General features: G+C 53.7%; 7 protein-coding genes and 1 non-coding gene across 8 annotated transcripts; 4 read left to right on the forward strand and 4 right to left on the reverse strand.

Annotated features, from left to right (window-relative positions):
* Positions 1–488: 488 nt before the first annotated feature.
* On the forward strand, positions 489–4536 carry BO86DRAFT_389631 (ATP-dependent 3'-5' DNA helicase). Its single transcript, XM_025672185.1, has one exon. The coding sequence runs from the start codon at positions 832–834 to the stop codon at positions 4384–4386; it is 3555 nt and encodes a 1184-aa protein (XP_025527311.1). The 5' UTR covers positions 489–831; the 3' UTR covers positions 4387–4536.
* Positions 4537–4630: 94 nt separating this feature from the next.
* Positions 4631–6880, reverse strand: BO86DRAFT_456600 (fungal specific transcription factor domain-containing protein; the record flags this gene model as incomplete). The annotated part of the gene is made up of 3 exons (XM_025677175.1): positions 6672–6880; positions 5474–6614; positions 4631–5373 (listed from the first exon to the last, which is right to left on the reverse strand). The coding sequence occupies exons 1-3, from the start codon at positions 6828–6830 to the stop codon at positions 4631–4633; spliced, it is 2043 nt and encodes a 680-aa protein (XP_025527312.1). The 5' UTR covers positions 6831–6880.
* A 1141-nt stretch (positions 6881–8021) lies between these two features.
* BO86DRAFT_314164 (uncharacterized protein) lies at positions 8022–8410 on the reverse strand (the record flags this gene model as incomplete). Its single annotated transcript, XM_025668031.1, has 2 exons — positions 8022–8200; positions 8251–8410. Coding segments are annotated over 2 exons (339 nt in total), but the record flags the coding sequence as incomplete, so codon positions are not given.
* Positions 8411–9233: 823 nt separating this feature from the next.
* On the forward strand, positions 9234–10191 carry BO86DRAFT_389632 (uncharacterized protein). Its single transcript, XM_025672186.1, has 2 exons — positions 9234–9571; positions 9630–10191. The coding sequence occupies exons 1-2, from the start codon at positions 9261–9263 to the stop codon at positions 9841–9843; spliced, it is 525 nt and encodes a 174-aa protein (XP_025527314.1). The 5' UTR covers positions 9234–9260; the 3' UTR covers positions 9844–10191.
* Positions 10192–10341: 150 nt separating this feature from the next.
* BO86DRAFT_t146 lies at positions 10342–10422 on the reverse strand. The gene has a single exon. It is a non-coding gene; the product is annotated as a tRNA-Ser (tRNA).
* Positions 10423–10834: 412 nt separating this feature from the next.
* BO86DRAFT_431220 (NAD(P)-binding protein) lies at positions 10835–11758 on the forward strand (the record flags this gene model as incomplete). Its single annotated transcript, XM_025675757.1, has 4 exons — positions 10835–10927; positions 11019–11297; positions 11382–11426; positions 11480–11758. The coding sequence occupies 4 exons, from the start codon at positions 10835–10837 to the stop codon at positions 11756–11758; spliced, it is 696 nt and encodes a 231-aa protein (XP_025527315.1).
* Positions 11759–12203: 445 nt separating this feature from the next.
* Positions 12204–13571, forward strand: BO86DRAFT_431223 (arrestin C-terminal domain-containing protein; the record flags this gene model as incomplete). Its single annotated transcript, XM_025675758.1, has 4 exons — positions 12204–12343; positions 12408–12717; positions 12779–13216; positions 13272–13571. Coding segments are annotated over 4 exons (1188 nt in total), but the record flags the coding sequence as incomplete, so codon positions are not given.
* Positions 13572–13574: 3 nt separating this feature from the next.
* Positions 13575–14440, reverse strand: BO86DRAFT_389633 (putative isochorismatase family hydrolase). Its single transcript, XM_025672187.1, has one exon. The coding sequence runs from the start codon at positions 14291–14293 to the stop codon at positions 13697–13699; it is 597 nt and encodes a 198-aa protein (XP_025527317.1). The 5' UTR covers positions 14294–14440; the 3' UTR covers positions 13575–13696.
* Between the last annotated feature and the right edge of the window lie 843 nt (positions 14441–15283).

A 15283-nucleotide genomic window follows, 5' to 3' on the forward strand; every position in this document is an offset into this window, starting at 1 on the left:
CTGGCCCCACTTGTTGTTCATCAAATAAACGAGGTCGAGAAATGTTGAACGTTATTGCAATTCTTGGGACTGCAATATTGACTAGGGCATGTTTGTCTTGGAGCCTCATCTCATGCTGATAATAACAATCAAAACGTTATAAAGGTAATCGGACGCTCAAAAGTAGACCAAACCAACAAACCCGCTACGTCAGCTCTGCAACTCATTTGGTGTTACTCGACGCCTGCCTAAAAAAAGGAATCGGGAAGATCCACTATCGAAAAAGTCCCCATCGGTTCGCCTTGCCGTGGCTGGTTCCTGATCGTCACAATAAAACTCAATAACCTTTCCAAAAGGAGCATCTGCCGTTGGCAGGCGACATGTCCATTTGCCTACGTCAGTCACAATGCATCACGCAAGGTGTAGGGCAAGTTAGGAGTACAAAACTCATCCATGTCAGCTTACCGGTCCACGGAGTACTTTACTTTTGCATTGCATTTGAAATAAAACCACCAGCCACGCACGTCTGAGAGCACAGTACGGAGACTGTGTATATTCAAGGTCCTGGCCGTCGAGAAACGTGCTGTTTTGAGACATGCATGAGTTTCCTGAAACCACTAACTTACAGCTGAGCCCGCGGATTGGTCATCACCGAAAGTGCCCAAGGAGATACATAAATCCGGCTCCGGGCCCAGACCCCCCGAGATTTCCACGCTAGACCGACAACAAATAAGTAACCTCCACCTTGAATTAACCGTCAACCCGTCTGCTGCACTGCTTGCTGCTGTAGGTGCCAACACCCAATATCCGCTCGCAGCACTGGCCTTTTTGTTTCCACCATGAGTGACGGGTATGGCCCGTCCCAGAGTTCTAGTGGATCGTCCCTCCACCGAAACGGGCGGAAAAAGATCCCATGAGGAGCTTAAACCAGCCGAGGCCACCGAAGCCGCCACCGCGACCATACCTCCAGCGCAGCAGTCAGGCAAGAAGGGTCGCAAAGATGATCGTTCGACTCCCAAGCCAGAATCAGCCGAACCTGCTACCCCAGATGAATCTGCATCGACACAGCCGGGTAAAAAGCGAAAACGAGCCGCTGCACCCCCCAAGCGGACCCCATCCACCCCGTGGCCCGACGCGTTCAAGCAGCTATCGCGCACCCACCGCGCCTTGAACCTCGTCTACACCTTCTGCTGCACGCGAAAGCACTTTGCGACCACGTTCAGCAACATCAAACAAGCCGTTCAAGCTCAGTTGCAAGGCCAAGAGTTGACAGTGGAGGACATTGCTCGTGTTAGGGTGCTCGTGCCGCGAGCAGTTCGCTTCGAATATGTCGACGACGCCAAACTTGAGCTTATGACCACGGGGGAGCGAGAGGTCAAACAACTGGGATATGGTAGGGATATGCTCCCTGAGACGGACGGTGTTCCGACCAGGACCCTGTTGTTCGAGCTTGTGGATCAGGATCTCAGGCGGGAGGTGAGAGATCCAAAAACTGGAGAGCCGACGAAGCCGAGACGTAAAATGAAGGACGAGGACCTCAAAATGCCGGTCTTCAGTCAAAAGCAGATGCTAGGCCTGATCGAGAAACGCAACAAGAAGTTCAGCGACGCGATCGACGAGTTTCTGATCCGCTGCGAAGACGATAAAATCGACCCTGTTATGCTACTGGAATCGGAAAAGGATGCGTACATTCCAATCCCTCCGGACGATGATGAGTTGACGGCCTTGACATCCGTCAAAGCGCCACCTCAGATCCCGAAGGTCCGGAAATCCATGTCGGAAATCGTGGACGAGATCCGGCAGATGGATTGGTATACGGCACAGATTGTTCCCGAGGGACATCGAGTGTTTGAAGCCCAGGCTTCCATATATGCCGAACTCAATTTTCAGCTCTCTCAGAATCTGGTCAATGCATTGTACAATACCAAGGGCATTACTCAGCTATTTTCCCACCAGGCAGAGGCCATCAATCACCTATACGATGGTCACAATGTTATTGTCTCTACTTCCACTAGCTCAGGAAAATCCTTGATCTATCAGGTGCCCATGTTGCATGAGCTGGAGAGAGATCCTGCCAGCCGCGGGATGTACATATTTCCCACCAAGGCCTTGGCACAGGACCAGAGACGCAGTATGCAGGAGCTGCTTCAATTCTTGGACGGTCTTCAGGACACCATCGTTGAGACATACGACGGAGATACACCTATGGCCGCACGGAATCACATTCGAGATGAGGCGCGGATCATTTTCACGAATCCCGATATGCTACACATCACCATTCTGCCCCAAGAAAGCTCCTGGCGTACGTTTCTGAAAAATCTCAAGTTCGTTGTAGTCGATGAGCTGCACGTGTATAATGGACTATTCGGATCCCATGTCGCATTCATCATGCGTCGCCTACGCCGCATTTGCGCCGCTGTAGGTAACCGTCAGGTGCGATTCATCTCCTGCTCGGCCACAGTAGCCAATCCGGAAGCGCACATGAAGGCCATTTTTGGAGTCGAAGATGTGAAACTGATCGACTTCGATGGCTCTCCATCGGGACGCAAGGAATTTATGTGCTGGAATACGCCATTCAAAGATCCTAACGACCCAACATCCGGCCGCGGGGACAGTGTCGCCGAAACGGCACGTCTGTTCTGCCAGCTCATTTTACGCGGCGCACGGGTTATTGCGTTCTGTCGGATCCGCAAGATGTGTGAGGTTCTCTTACAAGCTGTGCGGGCGGAATGCCAACACCTCGGGCGCGCCGAGGTTGCGAAGCTCATCATGGGCTATCGCGGTGGCTACAGCCCGCAAGACCGACGTGTAATTGAAAAGGACATGTTCGAGGGCCGATTGATGGGCATTGTGGCCACCAATGCCCTCGAGCTAGGAGTCGACATTGGGTCCCTCGACGCCGTCATCACTCTGGGGTTCCCCTACTCGATCTCGAATCTTCGCCAGCAGAGCGGCCGCGCAGGTCGACGTAACAAGGATTCGCTCTCGGTTCTTGTTGGCGACCGCTATCCTACCGACCAGCACTATATGCGCAACCCCGAGGAACTGTTCACCAAGCCCAATTGCGAACTTCAAGTCGACCTAGCCAACGAACTGGTTCTTGAGGGCCACATTCAATGTGCCGCTTTCGAGATGCCCATCCGACCCGACGAAGACAGCACTTACTTTGGACCACAGCTTGCCGAATTCGCCGCGACTCGCCTCACCCGCGATGCTCTGGGCTACTATCACTGCCACGAGCGCTTTCGACCTCAGCCATCCCGCACTGTTTCCATCCGGGACACTGAAGACCAGCACTTCGCTATCATCGACACCACTAACTCGCGTAACGTGGTGCTCGAAGAGGTGGAAGCGTCGCGCGCTTTTTTTACCATCTACGAAGGAGGCATCTTCCTCCATCAAGGTCAAACGTACCTCGTCCAGGAATTCCACCCCGATCGCCATTTCGCGCGCGTCATCCGGGTCCACGTGGACTGGAATACGATGCAGCGTGATTATACCGATATCGATCCCATCGAAACCGATTCTATCCGGTTCATCAACCAGACGCCGTTCTCCATCACCGCCTCGGCCGCCGCCGCCGCCAGAACCAAAGGTGCATCAGAGTCGCCCGACCCGCCGAGTCGCGCCTTCTTTGGTTCAATCCGGATCCACGCCGTCGTCTACGGGTTCTTCAAGGTCGACAAGCGCGGTCGCATCCTGGACGCCGTCACGGTCGACAACCCCCCGATCGACATCTACACCAAGGGGATGTGGCTGGACATCCCCAAGCGGGCGCTGGACATCCTCCGCTCACACAACCTCAACATCGCGGCCGCCATCCACGCCGCCGAACACGCCATCCTCTCGCTGCTCCCGACCTTTGTGATTTCTTCCCCGGGGGACGTCCGCACCGAATGCAAAGTCGCGAAGAAGGAGCTCGGCCGGGGCCTGCGCCTAGCCGCGGAAGAAGGTCAACCGCACGAGGGCCAGACGAGGAAGCAGCTGGAGTCGAAGGTCAAGAAAATTCTCCAGCCCCCCGCGCGACAGCGTCCCGCGCGGCTGACCTTCTATGATGCGAAGGGCGGGCCGTGCGGGTCCGGCATCGCGAGCAAGGCCTTCGAGTTTGTGGACGTGTTGCTGCGCCGGGCGGTGAAGCGCATCGAGACCTGCCAGTGTCTCACGCCGCAGGGGTGCTTGGAGTGTGTCTGTGACGAACGGTGTAAGGAGATGAATGAGGTCATGAGCAAGGCCGGGGCTGGGGTGGTGCTGCGGTGCCTGTTGGGGTGGGAGGTGGACGTGGATGCTCTGCCGTGGGGGGAGGAGGTCGATCTGAGTGGGATCTGCGGGGTGGGAGGAGAGGAGCTGCGCGGCGGGTTCGAGACGGTGGTGCCTGCGACGGAGGTGCCGCTTCGATCTGAGCGGTAGATTGTGTGTAAGGAAGATGGACCTGTTTGGCTGACCCCAAGTGTGTATGTGCAGTTGTCCCTGGGTGGTCAACCAGGAACGGAACTTCCTTGATCATTAGAGAGCACCCAAGACTCGCTGTTGTTCATACCAGATAGAAATAGAACAGTCACGTATCTACAATCACGCACACCGCCGTCATTCAAGTATCCTGATATCAATTCTTTCCTCATCTACTCCCCCCCCCCCCCCCCCAGAAAAGTCATCAGCAAACAGCCGGCTCCCCCAAGAAGAACCCCGGCAACAGAAACCCCGAATCCGAAAAATTCTCCCAAAAGCTATCAAAATACGCCCCGTACTCCGACGACGAGAGGGCGGAACAGCCCTCCAGAAGCGAGGCGATCTCAGCCGTCTGCGCCTCGAGGCCCTCGCCCTGAAGATCACCCGCCGAGTGGCTGGGCAGCAGTGTCACCCCGTCAGGATTATCAATATGATGAATCTCACGAGGCGCCAGCGCTTGATTCTCAACGCTGAGAGGGATCGCAGCCTCACAACCATCACCACCGCCACCATCACCATCACCCGCTAGGCCAACCCGTCCCAGCTCCTGCTCCCGCCGCTGCGGATGCACCCCCTCCAGCGCATTCCGCCCCAAATGCGCCATAACAGCCGCAAGCCACCACGTCCTCGCCCAGCCCCGCAGCGCCCGATGAAACAGATCGAGCTGCTCGAGCGCCAGCGCCCGGGCGCTGGGCAATCGGGCTTCTTTGAGGTGGCTGTACGTCATGGAGAAGGCGAGTGCGATTGTATACGCGGCGAGCGCGAGGGGCGGGGTTGGGTGGGGGTGGGGGTGGGGGTGTTGGCGTTGGTGGCGGCGGATGAGGGCCGCCACGCTGTGCAGGGCCTGGCTCTGCCGGATTTGGGCGGCCCGGGGGCGGGACCGGCCCTGGAGGCCTTGGGAGTGCTTGGAGAGGAGGATCACGGCGTGGTGGTAGAGTTCCAGGGTTTCTTTTTATCAGGGTTAGGGATTGTGGGTGAATGGGGGTGGGGCTGGTGGGCTGGGTTTAGCTGGGCTGGCTGGGTTGGGCTTGTTTACTAGTACACTTACCCAGGATTTCGGCGTCGATGGCCCAGCCATCGGAGTCGTTGACGAGGTCCTCGAAGGTGCAGAGCCCCAGGTCTTGTGCCCGGCTGTCATAGGTGGTCCGGACGGGCCGGTACGACCGGATCACCCAGCCGAGGTGCTCGGCGATGCGCAGCCAGATGCGGAAGGCCGGTGAGAAAGTAGGCGAAGGCAGAGCCAGCACGTCGCGCACCTCCTGGTCCATGTCGTAGTCGTGGATCAGCAGCGGGCGGCCGTTGACGGCGGCGTTCCATCGGTCCAGACTCCAGAGGCACCAGAATAGGGTCCTGGAGGGCGACGACGCCGAGGGGGTCTTCCGCCCCGGCCGCGGGGCGAGGTGCAGGCCCAGCGTGTGGGCGTGATGGACGGCTTGGGATAATGCTATGGAGGCCTCGTCGCATCCGTGGGGGCCCCATGCGTGCAACGATAGAAGGGCGAGGGTCTGGATGGTTAGGATCCGACGTTCTTGGGGGCTGGGCATGTTTCGTATGATGTCGGTGTGGAGGAGTCGGGCGAAGGTTTCGAGGGGAAGGAGGGCTGGGTCGGGGTTGAGGGAGAGGAAGGGCGCGGCGCGGGGGTCTTTGGACGCGGTGAGGCAGATGGCTTGGAGGAGGGGGAGGGGGAGGGTGTTGGTTGCGAATTGGGAGCGGGTTTCTTCTTCGTCGAGGAGTGGGAGGATGGGGTGGAGGCGGTGGAAGTAGATGTCGATGAGGGCCTGTTGCTGTGGCTCTGGGGGTAGCACAGGGACCGTGTGTGCTATAGATTCATTCGCTGTGTGTCCGTGAGGTTGTGGTTCTGATATCGGAGGGGAGAGGCATTCGTGATGCAACGACGCCCCCACGTCCCCTCTCTGAGATTGACCCTCTGGGAGTCTTGACTTAGGGTCATCCAGCAGGGTGACAACAGGATTGGTATCGCATGCGAATTGTTCGGGGTCTGTGTTCCCTCTGCTAGTATTCGACCCTGGCGCTGATGGGATGGAGGGGGATATATGTGAGGGCTGTCGTTGCTCGGTTCTGTGCTGTGGCGACGAGACACGAGGGCTCTCTTGCGCCTCACGTTCTAGGTCAGATACCACCTGCGCAGATTGTACGATGCGTCGTGATTTATGGTGCAGGCATCGCTTCTATTCCCTTCATCAGTGCTGGATGTCCACCAAGCAGTGAGGGTTTAGGCAAGGCACCTTCTTCTGACGGCAAGAGGCACAAGCGTGCCGTAGATGCTCGCGTGAAATGTTTCTGCCGTCGTGTCCAGGCAAAAACTTCAGCTGCATTATGAAGACCTTCCGAGATCGAGATATTGGGCTGCGGTGAAGGGTTGTTGGGCTGTGGAAGTCAAGCATGAGCCCGGCTTGACTGACAAGTGCGGAGGCGAGTTTCCGTAAGTGGAAACTGGGTTCCGGGCGTGGGCTCGCATCTGACTGAGGCATCTGACCGAGGCTTGGAGATCTCCGTAAGTTCAGCCTTGGACGCTTCAGTTTTTAATTACATTTGTCTTGGCATACATCCTTGGCATGTTATTTTGCCATCTCGGGGTTGGACTTGGTTTTTTGTAATTGGAGGACCTGCGCAGGGAGGAAATTCTGTACCAAGAATCAGCCCTAAATTGACCTACGATGTCTACACTATAGCGTCTCGGCGCCAGGGATGTGCCCCTATTCTGTTTTATCTCTTTGCGTTAACGCGCCTTTTGTAGAAGGTCTGCTTACTGCCTTGCTATCCTTGTTCTCACAGTAAGAAAGCCCTGTGGGGGATTTCACTCTTGTCATGCACTTCTCTCCAGCGAGAAGGCTCGGATTTCTCGGGCTCCTAGTCACTATAGCCCGCGCGCTTCGAAGTGGACTTGGTTATCCCTCGCAACACAACATATCCGCCGGCCACCCCAGATCCCTGTCGTGTCGCCATTGACAAGGACACCGCGGCAAGTATGGCGGCCATTCAGCACCAGCGGCTCTGCGACGGTCTGAATCCGCCCGATGATTGTTCCAAGGAGGAGAATGCCGCGCCGCAGCAATTGACGGTACAGGGTGGATCTTGTTTCCTGGCTGCAGTTGGAGTGGTAGGATTGAGGCTCTTACAGATAGCTTCCTGAGGAACTCGCGAGAAGCAAGACCTACAAATCGAATGCGAGGACCTGTCAAATTCGACGCCGAGAATGACAGCTACGGAGGCCAACATACGGCCGCATTACCCCCCAAAATTTCTGGCAGCGAGCGGTAGCCTTGGCCAGGCGCAAGCTGTTAAACGGCCTCTCCGAGGTACTCAAATTCAGCCAGCCCTTACCTAGTTTTACCTTGAAGCTGAGAGGCATGGTGAAGATTAGGGTTCCTAGTACAGGTAACACGAGCAACCCACCAGCTGCCTAGGTGATCTTGATTATCATGCATGATTGGACCATAAGATTTTGCGCCCGTAGAGTGGAAATGTACTTGACAGTGAAAGACTTGAGATCATTCCTTGTTCCCTATGCCTGGCACAACCGGGACTCAGACCACGGTGTCGTTTTGCTTTCACCCGCCAAGCAGATCTGGGCATTAAGGTGACCTTAACCAAGGGCCGTCCAAGAGCTCTCTTGCCGACATCCTCTCTTCGGGCTTCCATTGGAGCATCTTGCGCAAGAATTGGAGGAAAAGCAGCCGTGGTTCACCTTCCAGATTCTCTTCGAGCGTCTCCAACGATATGGAAGGGATTTTGATGGCTCCCTTCCAACCCCCTATTTCATTATCAGCAAAAGACTGTTGGAAGCTTACGATCCATATATACCTTCGCCATCGAAGAACTCGGTTGCACAGACACTATTCTGCGTGATTTCTCTCGGGGGTGGCCCCATAATAGCAATCATTTCAGCGATATGATGGACATCGGAATTCTTCTTGTCCGAATCACGCCCGTAGAACAAATGTCCTTGTTCGAAGAGATCCCATGTCTATACGAGTTATTAATATTTGGCTAAGAGAAGTAGAAGGAAGTTAGAGGATCCTCGGAGGGAAGGCGGTTCTTATGACGGTATCTTGGGGGGGGTCAACAGTACCCGTGACGGCGTATGGGGGCGCCTGTCCCCAGAGGCAAACTAACAAACTAACCACAACAGGGAAGATTGCAGCTGCTACTATGAGCAGGTAGGTCGCTTTACAGACGATATTTCTCCACTATTTTCTCGCCCATAGTTCTCGAAAGCCCAGCTAAACCGTGTCCGGCGATCAGGGTCATTCTCCGTCTCGACGTCAGCGTCCTTGTGTAGCAGCAGAAGTCCCTGGCTCAAGCTGTCACGACAGTCTGGATCCTGGCCTCTCTCAAGCAGCAACGTCGATGCTATCGCATGCCCAATCCTGTGTACGGCGTGATAAAGCACTGTCAACTCTATAGGTCTCTCACGAGACCTGGGTGTGGGTTACAGTTGAAGGGAGGAGCCTCTTTCTGTCACCGGGACTTTTCGGACAGAACAGCCGGTGCCCCGTAGTCCTCAGCCAGGCTTAGTACTGGTCTGACACTACAGGCCATTGGCCAGTGCTTACTTGTCTCGAGGATGCGGATTCAAGAATTCAGCTACGTGAAAATATCGACATGGGTGCGACGGGCGGTGAGCAGCATCCTGGTCAGCAAGGTCGAATGGCCGCTGGCAACTTGAGACACTATATCGTTAGTTGACCAGATTCACTTCAACTAGAATGCACTATGACGCAGATTGTCTCAGCTTCAATTGAATTAATGACTTAAAGAGGGCTCACCGGGCACATCGTGCCCTGCTTACGTCTCGCCTCCCCTCCTCGTCAATGCTCTTTATGACTGCCACCCGCGGAAATGGCCTCCACGTCGGACGACCGCATATCTTCTTTGATAGGGCAGCTCAATTCTCCGCCCAAGGCTTCTTTATCCTTGGAACGCACGTCGCGGACGACCAATCTAAAGTTATTGATTTTGACCTCTGGATCGACTGTACGAAGGTAGTGGGAGTCCGATCGGGGCAACTCGTGGCGGGTAATGCAAGTGGCTGTCAGTCATGGGAGGAATCCTCCGTTCAGAACGGCTCCGGATTTGGGGAGATAGTAGCTGGCTGGCTGCGTGAAAGTCCAGACAGGCCAAGGTATGCTCACCCAGCTCAATCTTATATCTCCAAATACTAATCCTCGAGTCGGTTCCAGCTGGACGCTTCACAAATCAGCATCCATCCCTGATGGCGATTTCACAGCATTCAAGTCTCATGTCGAACGCCTAGCACGCAGTACCGCCTATGGTGGGTCTGTCGAGGTGGTGTTTCACACTCCATCTATTGAGCTGGATGCCCTGCCTGAGCAACACGACGTGCAAATTCGAGCGGCGTGGAGCTTCGAGTGCCCTTTCACCCCTGCTGATTAGGTCTGGAATCAGGCGGTGATGAATGCCATGGTCGACCGCAAGAAGGCTACAATTTCTCCGAGTCATGAGTCTAGGCCATCTCATGAGATGTCTCCTTTCCGGCGAGCTATCAGAAAAGGCGGTACGTCTCGGGTCGTGTTGCAGGGGCAGGGTCCGGATGGAGTTCAGCATTCCGTGAGACAATATTCACGATGGGGCGGTGATGGGTCAGCGCAAAAGAGGATTTAGCATCAGCATGAACTGGAATGATTGTGGAATAAGTGTATGGCGGCTGTGTTGCAGTCATTCGCACAGTGATATACGTTAAGCATTAGTTACTTCGTCTAGACGTGAAATACTTAGTCCTTGGCAAGTACGCTCCGTACATGTGAAGCTTTGGTGTATCCTGATGCAAGATATTATGAAGATGGAAGTGAGCAATTGAGCGGGACCCGGGCTGGAAAGATAGGTAGGAGTAAAGATGGGGTTCGGAAGGGGTGTAAAAAACACAAAAAGAAACGACACCTGTGAGATTCGAACTCACGCGGGCGAACCCACTGGCTTAGCAGGCCAGCACCTTAACCACTCGGTCAAAGTGTCTATTGCTGATAACATATTCTCCATGGTCACGTTCAAGTCCCATATACCTCAACAACGCAAAGAGATTGGCGAGGATAAGCCCAGGGAATAACTAGGTAGACAATCATGTGAATCTTGGGGACATACTCCCACTCGAATTGCTAAGTACTCTCAATAAGAGGTACCAGTCAGTAGTACTTGATTTGACTCATTCGAGTCTCACGGCGGAGTGAGTGCGATCAAAGATCTTGACTAGACTGAAATAACCTTGAAGCTATCCGGGGATAGGTACGACAAGTCCGCGGATTTAGTGAGTGCTGTAACTATTCCCACGGCCTTACTGCAGCGATATCCCCGGAACGTGATATTTGAGGGCAGACAAATCTGCTGTACTTCTTGTTCTGCTTTCTTCATAATTACTACCCGATTCATCATGACAACCACCAAACTCACCTGGCTCATAACCGGCTGCTCCTCCGGCTTCGGCTTCTCGCTGGCCCGCGCCGCCCAAGCTGGCGGACATCGAGTCATCGCGACCCCCAGACCTCGTCACTGACTTCGACTCTGCAGGCGGAACATGGGTGCAACTGGACGTGGATAGTCGCAACAGCGGCGAGATCATCACCGAGCTCGAACGCCGCGGGGACCCCATCGACGTTCTGGTCAACAACGCCGGCTACTGCGTCTACGCCCCCATCGAGACCTTCGCCGAGGAGGAGGTGCGAGCACAGATGGAAGCGATCTACTTCGGCCCCTTGCGTCTCATCCGGGCCGTGCTGCCCCATATGCGCCAGCGCAAGTCGGGCGTGATCGTCAACATGAGCAGCGGGGCCTCGCTGGACGGCACCCCCTCCCATGGGAGTGTACGCGGGCGCAAAGGCGGGATTGGATGGTATGTAGTGTAATGCACACTCATGAGGGGCTTGCTTCTTTAGCGAATTGAATTGTCTGACTGTGGTTTCTGGTCAGCACTTACCAAGGTCCTGGCTGAGGTCGCTCCGTTCAATATCCGCACTTTGACGGTGGTGCTCGGGGGACTTTCAACACTAATATGCTTAACTCGGTGATTCTGGGAAAGTTCTTCCTGCTGGGGGACTATAATGGAACGGTGGTGGAACAGGTCCAGAGACTACTGATCGATGGAAAGCCCAAACCCAACGGTGACAAGGACAAGGCGATGCAGGCTTTGTATGAGGTTGTTGTCGGCGAGGGAGTTGGGAAAGGCCATCAAAATGAGAAGCTTCTGCCTCTAGGTAGTGATATGACTCCTCGGGTCACAGGTGTCCAAGACTATCTTGGTCATGCTTTGGAGGTGTTTGGCTCGGTGATCAACAGTGTTGGCGCTGATGGAGAGTAGATGGTTAAGCGCTTGGTGTGGGAGCCAGTGGATTCCAAGGCGTGAGATGAAATCTCACATTTATGTGTCACGCTGATAGTAATAGGTTTATTCAGGCAGAGGTAATTCAGAGGTATATTAATGCTGTCATGTTACTTCTCAAATTACTTTCAAAGTAGGGCGGGATCATTACATGAGTGGAAGTCGGGACTCCGAAACCAATTAGGCAGGTCCGCTCAGCAGCAGACAATATAAGAAAAACAAATGAAATCAACCCACTGGGATTCAGAGGACGAAGATTTCCATTCTGACTGAGAGTTATCAGTCTGACAAGCTTATCAATACTCTCTTCAGTCGCGCTTGAGTAATGTTTCGCACGGGGAAAGCATGTTATGACCTTAGGTATGTCGGTCGCACTGCATCAGCCCATGAACTACTGCCCTAACCGCAAACCCCTTTGAACAGACTGGATAAGTCATGTATCTTTCTTTCAGCATCCCAGACGGCTGGAGACATGGCCTCCACTGCAGGGAGTTTTTGCCTTTCCCTGCCTGAAGCCATATGGGTCAAAACGATCAAAGTCAGGCTTGTAGGACGGTTAAAGATGTAAACACATATCTCCCACATCCTTCTATTCCGGAGGCTTTTCTGACTTCGCTTGCTTCCGAAGTAAGCGAAACAACGATATGATCACCGAAAACCGAGAGCTCATCACGTACAAGGAAGAACAAGAGCTCGCCTCGTCCAAAATACACGCCTCTTTCCATATCCCAGCGGGGAACTATGAATTCCTTTTCGACATCCCGATACCGGGCGATCCCTTTGAGACATCCGTCGGCCCCAATCACGCCTATCATACATACCAAATCGAAGCGATCATTGAGCGCCGAGTTTGGAAGGATATAGTCGTGTCGCAAGCCCTAAGCATTTACAGGCTTCCTGATATAGAGCTATGTCCGCTATCTACGGAATCTCCACTGGTAACGCCCCATTTCTCTTTCTGTGTGGAAATCTCGAATAGGCTAATAAAGCCCTATATAGACGACCGGGGGCCAATCAGCCCAGAGTATTGAATACTGCATCTCAATCCCCAGCCCCACCATCCCTTTCGGGTCCATATTCTCCGTGGACATGGAGTTCCAGGCGCCATGCAAGGACGTCAACCTCTCCGCCCTGACACTAGAAGTGGTCGAAAGCCACCACATCCGATTGAATGCGACTGCCGCACAAGCAGCGCTGAATATCCTGTCCATTAGCGCTTCGAGAACCCACTCGCTGTTCAAAGAAACACGGTCCCCCGTCGGGGAAAGTGGATCTGTCAGCTGCACCGGCACGGAGTGGGCTCTGAGCTCGCGAGTGGCGCTGCCGCGGAGCGTAAGCTTGTGCTCGCAGAGTGTGCGGACGAAGATGATCGCGATCGAGCACGCTCTTGAGGTCCGCGCCGAGTTTCGGGACCGGAAGGGGCGTTTATTCGACACAGTATGTTATTCTAGAGTGATCACAGCGGCAGCCATCAAGTTGACAATGTGGGCAGATTGTAGCCAGTATCCCGTTATCCATCTATATGACCCCTCGAGTTATAGGACCGGATGGGAGCATCTGCGAAAAGGTGCTGGAGTACGGTACATGTCCGCCGCCACCGTATGAGAGACACACGAGTCACGTCAGACTTCTGGATGCCAGTGAAGTAACGGACGGCCCAGGGCAAGGCACAATGCCAATAGCAGGTCGGAGATTAGATGGTCAGGAGCTGCATCGATTTCAATTGTTAGAGCTAGCAGCACCTTGCTACGAGCTAGCTACTGGCTGCGACCCGCCTGTCTACACTCTGTGATATGCACTGAGCAATTTATCATTCAGAATCAAGCTATACATGTCAGTTCCTCACAAATTCATTGAAATTGAAATACAGCCCTGAACATCCCAACTTTACTCATTTCCGGAGACATAAACCCCCTCTCACTCCCCAATCTCCTTCCCCTCTTTAAGGACCGTCCCAAAAGCATCCCCGATCTCATACAGCGCGACATCGACCAACGTCTCCGCCTCGACACCAGGAATCGCCCGATCGCCCACCGCCTCCTTCACCACCAGCACCTCATACCCGAGCTCATGCCCGGCCCGAGCCGTCGTCGACACACACACATGCGCCATATACCCGACGAGCACGATCTTCTTCCCGACAGCCCCCAAGCCCTGAAGGTGCTCGTGCAGCTCCGTCTGCGCAAAGGAGCTGGGGAAGTGCTTGAAGATAACCTTCTCGTCGGGGCGGGGCTGGAGCTCCTCGAATTCCTCGGCCAGCGGGGTATCGGGGGTGAAGACGGGGGCGCCGGCGGGGGTACGGTGCAAAACGTGGACGATGTTCTGCTTGGCGCCGGCGGCGCGGTACCGGGCGAGGAGGTCGGCGATGGCGGCGCGGGAGTGGGCCGCGTCGTGCACTTGCAGCTTGCCGGTGGCGTATTCGTTTTGCGCGTCGATGATGATCAGCGTGGAGTCGTGGAGGGTGGCGGTTGAGGGCGGGAGGCCGATGTGTTCGCGGAAGGAGGGAGGGGACATTTTGGTTGACTTAGGTTGAGAAGATGTATGTGTGGTGAATGGTAATGATGCCAGAGATGGTTGGTTCTCTGGAGAAAAGTATACAGTGCTATGATTGTTGCGATGTGGTGGAGGGGTTGGGAGATATTTATTGTACGTGCTGTAAACAAGAGGGGCTTGCAGCTTGGCGGGGCTGGCTTGGGCCCTGAGGGGAAAAGCCGAGGTGACTGGACACTCTCACCTCACACCCTCTCATTTGTCAGGGGTTGTCCTCGATCACGTCATCCAACAGTAAGCAGCGGTGGGATGGAAGAGGTATCCGGTGGGATGGACTACAAAGAATGCTCTGTGTATTAGATGAGCCGGTGGGATGGAGTTACTAGTAGCTGTCAAGTTACAGAAATGATTATCAATATGTGGGTGACAAGTAACTCATAGGTCTCCCTTCCAAATGTTCTTTCCCTATGATAATACTCCTTCGATCTGAACTTCTTAATTAATTGTGGTACTGTATTGTTTAGCAGAAAATATACTGTGCAGCGCAGGATAGAGGACAGCGGAACTCCCCGGATCTCATACCCGGCAGCACTAAGCCCTAATCCCAGGAGACCCATCAATTTGTACAGTAGTTAATTTACTAGCATTTAAAATATTATTATATAGTTAATAAGTAAGTTATATAAAAGCTAGCGCCAAATAACCAGAGCTTTTGTATAATATACTTGTCTAGATAAATACTCTATACTAGGATAATTATATTTTGCTATACCTTACTATACTTAGCCAAGTAAGTAGCTGTGCTCAGGTATAAATACTTATTATTAAATATTATATAGAAGATCCAACTTTTTAAAATAAGATCTGCAGTAAATTAGAAGCAGCTTGCTACAAATAAAAATAAACATTATTTCTTATAAGGCTAAAAAAAGTAGAGATTAGAAAAGTATTTATATTTACTATTTAATTATTATATAGTAGACCTGCAAAAGCGGTCTATCTAAAATATATAAC

Source organism: Aspergillus japonicus (assembly GCF_003184785.1).
Source record: "Aspergillus japonicus CBS 114.51 unplaced genomic scaffold BO86scaffold_27, whole genome shotgun sequence".
Lineage (NCBI taxonomy): Eukaryota > Fungi > Ascomycota > Eurotiomycetes > Eurotiales > Aspergillaceae > Aspergillus > Aspergillus japonicus.

Coding starts and splice junctions, on each gene's coding strand:
- BO86DRAFT_389631 (XM_025672185.1), top strand. CDS start 832: ATGGCCCGTCCCAGAGTTCTAGTGGATCGTCCCTCCACCGAAACGGGC.
- BO86DRAFT_389633 (XM_025672187.1), bottom strand. CDS start 14,293: ATGTCCCCTCCCTCCTTCCGCGAACACATCGGCCTCCCGCCCTCAACC.
- BO86DRAFT_389632 (XM_025672186.1), top strand. CDS start 9,261: ATGCTCTTTATGACTGCCACCCGCGGAAATGGCCTCCACGTCGGACGA. Junction 9,572..9,629: donor GAAAGTCCAGACAGGCCAAG/GTATGCTCACCC, acceptor AGTCGGTTCCAG/CTGGACGCTTCACAAATCAG.